We start from the raw sequence: 9,213 nt of genomic DNA, 5'->3' as shown, positions 1-9,213 counted from the left end.
CCTTCTTCCAACACATTTCTGCTCAGATTCTTTTCTGCAACAATTCGGCAACCATTAGAAAGCCAGGTGAAGATTTTTTAGACTTTCTGAGCATGACTTCTTGTCTGATGAATTTAGCAAAGAAGTGGCAAGAAAACAGCTATGAAAACATGCAGCTAAGCTAATGTGACAATGACTAGTGTAGCCTCATAGGGCTTCTTGCATGGTGATCGACTCCTCGTCAAACTCTTTGATGAGATAAATCAAACTCAGTTCTGATGATCCAAAACATCACTTTATTTGCGAATGGTCACTTATATGAGATAAATAAGACAATGACATAATTCAATAAATATCTACGTACAGTATCTACTTTCCTATCCATCACTGTATACATTTTAATGCAACACTTAAGTCTGCAACGTGTATTAAATTAATGTTACCATTCTAATAAAGTAGCTTGCACAGATGACAGCGATTAACATTTAATTAAAACTGTTTGACTTACAGGGAAAAAATTAAAAAATCAATCAAATGAATCACAAATTGACCTTTTCATCTGTTGGTAACAACATGACACGAGACAGGAAATCAATACTGCAACATTAAAGCTCGCTTAGAGACAACATCTGCAGGCTGCAGAGATCTGGTTTATGCAGCACAGCGTGTCGTTGGCATTACAGTGTGAGGAGAACATTGAGGTCTTTATGTCTGCTTTCGTATGAACATGGGAGAACTAATGAGTAAAGAGTAGAGCACCAAGAAAGAAATGCAGTAAATATAAAGCTAATGGTCTAACTAAACTAAATACATCCAGAACTAACTGCGACGTGGATGACCACATGGTGGTTGATTTAATGCAGTTGTGAAATATATACAGGGTTAATGATCAATGTCATCAATGTTTTTCTTTTAATACTGATAGGTATAAATGGTCATCACTACTTTGAACAACGCTTGTCAGTTAATATCCCTTTATGTATGATGTTAGTGTGTTCTCATCAATTACAGTTAGTTTATTTGTAGGAGACAGTGACAGAGAAACGTGGTCAGATGCAGAAGCAATAAATCAAACCTCACCCCTCAATGGGCTTTAATTACAAACTGTATATATGACTTTAAAGATAGAAGTGTTTTGCATTATTTCTTTAATAGAACAAATTCTATTTTTTGGAGGGGATTGGTTAATGTTATAATGCAGATATTTGAAGTGATAATCTCGAAGATTTTCATCTAAATAAATGTCTGTTAAGTCACCATCTATCTCTGAGTGAGGTAACACAATGGTGATTGAGCCTATAGCTCACTGATGAAAGCTTTGCATTTGCAGTATTACAGACTGGGTGTCTGTGGCGCCCAGTTAGTGACGCGTTTTCCATCAGCCAGCAGTGGTTGTTCTGCCAGAGAGGGTAGGCGGAGCTAAGCGGCTGCTTTTCCGGTCTCTGCAAGTGTTGCGAGTAAACAGTAATCTACTATGGCTGAACAAACAAAGAAAAAATGGATGACTACAGATACAACTTCAATAAGAAGTGAAAATCCAAAGAAAAAGAAACAAACTCGACGCTCAGATGAAGCAAACAGTCTGAAAAGGAAAGCGACCGTCAGCGAGGAAAATCAAGAGTTACAACCGGAGCCAACCGTGGACGTCACACATGCAGCACTGTCTGGATATCTGGGAAGTGTGCTCCTGCAATTAACGTTTATCGCCATAGGTGCCGCCAGAGAGAACGAAACTGAAATCTTCGAGATTATCACTTTAAAATATAAGATGGTTAACTAGTCTCTATTAGTCTTTGTATGTTGGCAATGATGATAGCTGATGGTAAATGGAACACTGGGAAATATTATAATCACATATCTGCACATATTTGGACGTACGTGGTCACTTCAAACGCTTTAATGACAACCAAACACTTTAGGAATTTTTGGCACAAAGCCTCGACCATGTCACATTTACCTTTTAAAGTCACCTTCTTAACCACTTGTTTTTCTACTCTACAAACACTGGACACAAACACAAGGTTTACCGCTCTCTACCCTCTCAGACACGTTCAACTTTAGCACTTTCTTCTAGTCCCTCCTGTTGGCTTCCTGTTTAGGCCCCGTCTGTTACAGCCTGCCTGTTCTCTGCACAGTCACAGTTCTTCTTCTCCTCAGCAGCAGTTTTCTGTTCCTGACACAGATCCTTTATCAGTTTGGAGTTGAGGAAGCGCCTGTAGGAGTCTTTCTCCATCAAGGTGTAGATCATCTTCTGAGCCTCGCCGAAACAACACGGACAGGCTTTCTCCACGTTCTGCCTCGTTTCTTCTCTGGTCGCCGCGTCCAAATTAACCTTAAATTAGATAAGAGAGGAAAGAAGAGGGTTAAGATACGAAAAGGAAATATATTAAAATGTATTAAATAAGAATGATCATATATTTTCACCCTGGCTCAATGTTTTACTTATTTTGGGGTCAGAAGGACACACAAAGTTTCACATTGCTCCAGCACATAGCTCCATCTGGCAGACACTAGACGTCCACTTCAAGTGCTCCACTGACCGGCTCTGATTGTTATTTATGTTGTCAGACGCAACCACGGAAAGAAAGGCATTCACCTTTTAACTTTTATTGCTTTAATTGCAACTAAGAAAAATATTGGAGCGTGAGAGTTTTTTCTTGATGTCTGGCTACAGAAACACAACAAGGAAAACTGATTAGAACCAATAAAATACATCAAAAAGGCTTTGATGAAATACAGCCTCTTTTATTTCCGACTTTATTCTTCTTTTGTTTTTTATTAAAACCCAAAGGACTGAAATGAGTAGGTCGCCAATTTCCGTAACATGCATCCAACTTCCCAGGAAAATGATACAACCGCAGACGTTTGGCCTTTAATCAGGAAGGGGGCTGAACATGCACATGCATTGTCATAGCTGTTAGTCACGATCAGCTTAAAGTATTTACCGTAAAATTTGGGGTATATTAATATTTTCATCTAAAAAGTGGGCTGCGTCCTATGCAGAGAGAGGTATTTTACCCAGACGATGGCTCTATCCAGTTGTTAGTGGTGACATCCACCTCCTATTTGTCTCAGTGCTGTTTTCCTCGCTGTTTTAAGCGAGGAAAACTAACTTGATTGTTGCTAACGCTTCGTCATGGACATGCACCGCCATGATCGCCATTGCAGCCACCACCTTCACAACAATCAACGTAACCGTAGGCTGCCAGCGACCACTAGCTACAGCACCGGGAGCTAGCAGGAATGCAAAGTCGACAAACAGATGGTAGGCTGTAATTTGTGTGTTTTGAATGTGTTTTAAATGAAAATAAATTGAACTACAGTTGAAATAACTTGTCCACACGTTTTTATTAAACCTTTTTCACTCTGGGATACCCCCAAAAACAGACTGCCTCTTATATTCCGGATTTTACAGTAATTAATTTCAAGGAAAATGTGCAGTTGCATGAATACGATTTAGAGCAGTGCCTTTTTAGGTGTTTGACAGGCTCCAAAAAACATCTGTTTCAATATTTGTTATTTCTTTACACCTTTGAAGCCCCTCTTTCACTGAATTTTTTTAGGATAAAAGTTCAGAATTTTATGTAAGTTCAGTCAGACAGCTCCGACCTCATCACTCCTCACAGATTCATTTTACATGCAGAAATTGCGGAGTGATGAGATGAGATGATCTTAAACCCCCCTATTCGGAGGCTGCAGGTGGATGCTGGGGTGGCGGTGGGGCTGAAAGTAAGAGCGCAGTACTGGTGCAGGGCAGTGAGTGCAATGACAGAGCAGAGGGAGAGACAGGAAATCATGCAACTTAAATAGACCGCCGATTGGGAGGAAGTGTTGACGCATATCAATTATTAAATCAGTGCAGCTTGAGTTGTCTGCCTGAACTAGCTCGCAGGCGTCGCCCTATAAGTGAAATCAGATGCTTCAGATGAAAATCATTACCTCATTAGGAGCGTCTGCCTCGACATATTGCTGGTAGACCTGCTTGGCTCGGGTCGCACACTTGGAAGGTGGCGACTTCTTGTAGTTCTCGCAGGCGACCCAGAAGTCGATGTTCTCCTTACTGAACTCTGACTTCAGGAAGTTGGTGAAGATTGATCGACCCGCTAACAGACAGAAAAAATATGTTTCATGTTAATATCCAATGCCCCTTACAAAGTCATGAAGTGTAGACACACTAAGCAGTATTGAAGTACCATTAACCCTTTGAACCCTCTGACAGTGCATGCATTGGTCTTTTTGCTTATTCTGATGATTTCCAGGAGAATCACCAGATGCTTTATGTCCCTGGAACTTGTATGATCTACGCTAAAAGGTTAAAGTCAATTAATTGTAATGACTGATAAAAAGTATTAATCAAACTTGTATTTTTATCAGAAAAGGGTTGAAACAAATGGTTGAAAGAGTGAGAACTTGATGAAAAACTCTTCCAAATCATCATCTTCCCAAGAGAACGAGCAAAGCAAGGCCAGGAGGCATGAAAGCAGTGTAGTTATATCGAGTTATTACATCTAAGCAAAAAATAATTGAATTAAACCCAGCAGACATGATTGCATCCTGTCTCTTAAGATGTCCAAGACAAGTGTTTTCCAGAAACCCTTCTATTTAATGAAAGAGCAGATCCGAGCCTTTATATAAGTCACTTTTATATCAAATTGATTAACTTTGGCAACAAATCCTGCATGAGGGGACAGATGAAGGAGACTAAGATAAACAGAAGAAGATCAGACCAATCAGAGCTGACAGATGAAGTCGGGAAAGCAGGAGGAAAACATGACAGGAGTCGGAGTTCAGTGGAGGAGGTCATGGAACAGAGCGGGTCACAGCTCAGCTGCTTCCCTCAAGGCCATTGCTCCCCTTCAGTATCCTTGACTCGCACAGTGTAATTCTCAGAGGGCTTATATGCATGCATACACACACACGCACACAGACACACTCTGAACTGGTCAGCACGCCCTGAGGGGCCGATGAGTAGTGCCTTGAGACACGTAGCAGAAGACCAGACCCTGAGAATGCTTCAGAGAGCCTGTGGGTTTGTATATAAAGCGACTTTTCCATCGAGCACTCCAGGTCAGTTCAGCTCAGTTTAGTTCATTACACAATTTCTTGAGATTATTTTATTGTATAGGATATCTGAAGAGAGACAGGAAATGAGACATGCACCAAATGATTGGCGGACCGGGAGTCGAGCCTGCAATCAGTGCGTCAAGGACTGTGGCCTCTGTACATGGGCGCCTGCTCTACCAACTGAGCTAAACCAGCGCCCCAGAGTTTTTGTGTTACCAATCTCAAAAGATATTGGGAGGACCAACAGAACTACTCCATTCTGTCCTGTTTTTTGTTACTCGTCTGTTTGGGTACCTAGCTAACCGACTAGGGACATAAAGGCGGGGTCAAGGCCAGTTCAGATCAATGATTCGCAACGAGACTGGATGCAACTGCCCAAAGAATCCCCTGACATCTGATCGTGAACGTTCCTAAACTGGGACGTTCACATCAAAGCAACGCACACAGACACAACTGACCGTCTCCATAGCAACAACGCACCGACATACCACACTACTTCTGCGATAATACTATTTAATGTTAGAATTAGGCCTAGGTAACATGAATTATCTAGCTGGATTTCTGTTATCGCTATAAAAATAAGTGTATGACAGTGACAGTGACATGATCACAATGTTAGCTGTAACACTGATTAATAAACTTGGAAGATAGAGAGTTTAGAAAGAGAGGATCTGGAGCCGTCTTTGGCTACTGCAGCGCCAGAGACAGGGTGCCTACGCCGATTTATGCTGTTTTCTGATTGGCTAGGTACATCATTCAGTTCTGCATTTGGAGATTTGACAAGTCAAATCTTCTGCAACCAGTTTACACAGCTGCAATTTTCTCTGCAACATTCTAAAAGTGTTGCGTTGTGAATCATTGATCTGAACTGGGCTTTAGAAACATCGCAGTCTTTTGATTGGTCAACAGAATCCTCACTTTTTGCATGATAATGGAAATGCACCAACCCAACATTTTTAAACTTTTAAACAACCTAATTTTTTTTTACACTTAAATCTGAAAATGTAGGTGCACAATGAGGTGCAGATGTTCCCTGTATTATATTCCTCTGTTAATTGTCTTGGTGTGATATGGTGTCACGGTACCAGCGTGGTTAACCATTCAGTATCTGCAGTAGCGATGCAAAACAGATGCAATGTTTTGGAAACATGTTGATGCTGGCTTCAAGGGTTCTATGCCAAAATGTTTGGGAAAAATTCAAATTGAGAAAACATTCACAAGAGGGATGTCCCTAATTTCCTTTAAAATCGCAGCATAAATGTATCAAGGGATTAAAGCAGGATGATGCAAAGTTCTTAGCCAACATTTTTTTTTACAGTTGTTCATTTGCTAATTTCGTGCCTTCAAGAAAAACTCTGAGCATCACTTTTGAGATTGCCAAAACTTTACCAGCAACCATTAGCGAGGAACGTGAAGGTCAAAACCTTTTCTGAAACTATTCCCATGATTGCAGCAACATCATGTCACACGAGAATAATCATGTTAAGTTTAAAGGATTTTATTTTTTGTAAAGCGTGAGAGAGACTCTGCAGGGGAATCGATGATTCAAGCATCCGTCAGACAGAGTCCTTTGGGTTTAATTGGTTTTGGACACAAGCTCATTGGCCTGGTTTTAGACAAATTCTGCTGGACTTTTTACAGAGTGAAACAACAACAGCACACTTACTTTCGTTACTCATGACGTGGCTGAAAGACTCCTTCCATTTCTGCACCTCAGCTGCAGTGGGAACCCTAGAACACAGATAGAGAGAGGTTTCTAAGTGAGGTTGCACAGAAAGCTGCTCTTTGTCAATGTAATTTCCTCTTTGGTTTTCAAAGAGACGGACAAATTGTGTGTTGAGGATGGGTTTGATCTGATTGTTTTCTTTGCATAAATGTGTGTAAACAGAAATTAGGTTTATTAAGGCCACTGCTGGGGCATCATTTCCTCTACTGAACAGGTAGACCGAGCAGCCCCATGGCGTCCGCCCATGAAGCCTTTCCATCACATTAAGACAGCTTTAAGGAGGTTTTCCTTTCATGCTTAATGTGCGCCACTCATGCAGATCGCAGCTGCGCCAAGTCACTGATCAATAACGGCAGCAAATCTAATCACACGAGCCTGTGTCATAACGCCTCCTTAAAGGTTTCATTCATTAGAAACAGCTGCATGCATGACAGTAATGAATAGCTGAGTACAATTAGAAGAGTAATCTATATTTATATCCATCAGCATGTCAGAGAGGCTCTGGAAGATGTCTTTGTGTTGTGAATGGAAGCAGAGATAATGGTGAACGATTCCAGCAGGGAAAGTGAATAATGAACAGGTGTCTTTGAATGGGTGACATGTAACGTTAAAGGAAAGGTCAGTGTAAGTGTCGTTACTGCTGACCTTCTCATGAAGAACACTAAGAAGGTCCTGAGGGAACAACAGGAGGGAGAACAAGCCCCAAGACGTACGTTATGCAGTTCACGTACCAAAAGGCAAACTGTCATGGGAAGAGTCAAATAGTATTCATTTGCTCAGATAACCTGCTGCTGCTCTAACACAACAATTTCCCACTTGGGGATCGTCCGTCCGTCCGTCCAACAATCCAACCAACCAACCATCAAACCATGTAATCACAAAGCATTAAGAAATGTTCTGTATGGTGACACAAACCAACATTGGTAATTCAGATACATAAAAAAGAGACACAGCTTGTTCGCAAAATAAAATAAGAAAACCAAACACAACAGAAATGCAACAATTAAGTTCCAATGATTCATTCATAAGCACGTCAATATTTAAGGTGTGAACAGTTTGTCGTGCTCCTCAGAACCCCGTCCTCCTTGAGACTTCTGTCAAAGTCTGTCAAGATTCAAGCTCAGATTTACTGGGGTTAAAGTCAAATCTGAGTTGCAAATTAAGCACAAGTAATTTCACTCCTAAGGTTTATGTCACACAAAATACTTTTGCCAAGAAAACAGGGCTGGGGTTAGGATCCATCTTGGATCAGGAAGGATAAAAGAAGGTTAAGAGCCTGTACCTACACTGATTAAAGATATACATCAAACAAATGGACACTTCATCATAAAGCAGTATTTCTTATTTACTAATTTTTTAAATTGGTTGCTGCTTTTCTTTCATTCTCATTAATGCAACATGAACAGAGCTTTTCTCGAGTACCATGAATGCAGGTTGTGTTGCTTTAAACATTGTGGAAGTGGAACACAAACAGAAATCTTTCAACATCCATAAATTGAATTGATGAGTTCCTCTGACCTCTTTGCAGCTGCAGCGGCGTTGGCAGTCTTCCCTTTGATCTGCTTCTGATCGGCTGCGTGGGGTTCGGGCTTCTGCAGCAAGAAGCTGATCTTGTGCTTGATGTCTTTGGCGCTGTGGAGAGGCAGAAGAGAGGAAAGTGAGTGAAGAGGAGATTGCAGTTTGTTTGTGGTGATAACGTCTGCACAAAGGCATGCTTGTAAGACGATCTGCTTTATGTAAGCCGGAGAGAAATAAGTGACCCGCTTCTCTTTCCTTTTAGTGTTCATAAGAGTTCTGGTTTGAAATAGAAAGTGTTTTACTCTAAGATAAAGCTCATCATGGACACAGTTTCAGATATTTTCAAGTTTAATTAAGCAATATTAGACTACAACAACAGTTGTATCCACCTGTCTTACCTTTTCAAGCATGTAGCAGGAAGTGTTGCCAGTCCTTTACACATGTTGGAATATTAAAGATCCAAAGTCAGCGCTGGTGTAAGAAATGATGACAGGGAGGCAGCTGTATGATGGCGAGCAGCAGAGTTTCTATAACAGCGCTCTCCAGTATTAAACAGCAGGCTGCGAGTGTCTCCACCCCCAGCAGTGGTTCCAATGACAGAAAACTGACCAATCACATCAGTCAGAGAGAGAGACACACAGAGAGGGAGGGAGAGCAGGAGGGATCGATGTAACCAAAACAAAAAGGTGTTTTCCTCCTGAGGGAGGCGTCCCGAGCATGTTAGGAATTACTGAAGTGATCCCTCAGTGGAAACAGACACATAGCTTAATTAAATAGAGCAGCAATAAAAACCCAGGCACGGATACTGTCATCGGTTTGTGATTGTCAAAGCACCACTGAATGTATCTGTGATAGATTAGTGTTGTCATCAGATTTTATTGTTGAACTCCTGGGGATGTCTCTCAACCACAGGTAATTTAATTTAC

General features: G+C 41.1%; 1 protein-coding gene across 1 annotated transcript; it reads right to left on the bottom strand.

Moving 5' to 3' along the window:
• Positions 1 to 268: 268 nt before the first annotated feature.
• On the bottom strand, positions 269 to 8,775 carry rgs4 (regulator of G protein signaling 4). The gene is made up of 5 exons (XM_069679767.1): positions 8,686 to 8,775; positions 8,288 to 8,401; positions 6,710 to 6,774; positions 3,919 to 4,082; positions 269 to 2,311 (listed from the first exon to the last, which is right to left on the bottom strand). Exons 1-5 carry the CDS (start codon positions 8,727 to 8,729, stop codon positions 2,075 to 2,077), a joined length of 624 nt encoding a protein of 207 aa, XP_069535868.1. The 5' UTR covers positions 8,730 to 8,775; the 3' UTR covers positions 269 to 2,074.
• Between the last annotated feature and the right edge of the window lie 438 nt (positions 8,776 to 9,213).

The sequence above is a fragment of the Semicossyphus pulcher genome, unplaced genomic scaffold, assembly GCF_022749685.1.
Source record: "Semicossyphus pulcher isolate SPU_LCO1_2020_fin unplaced genomic scaffold, fSemPul1.0.p SCAF_4, whole genome shotgun sequence".
NCBI classification, from domain to species: Eukaryota; Metazoa; Chordata; class Actinopteri; order Labriformes; family Labridae; genus Semicossyphus; species Semicossyphus pulcher.
The sequence above is the reverse complement of the archived record's forward strand: the minus strand, read 5'-3'. Positions and strand labels throughout refer to the sequence as shown.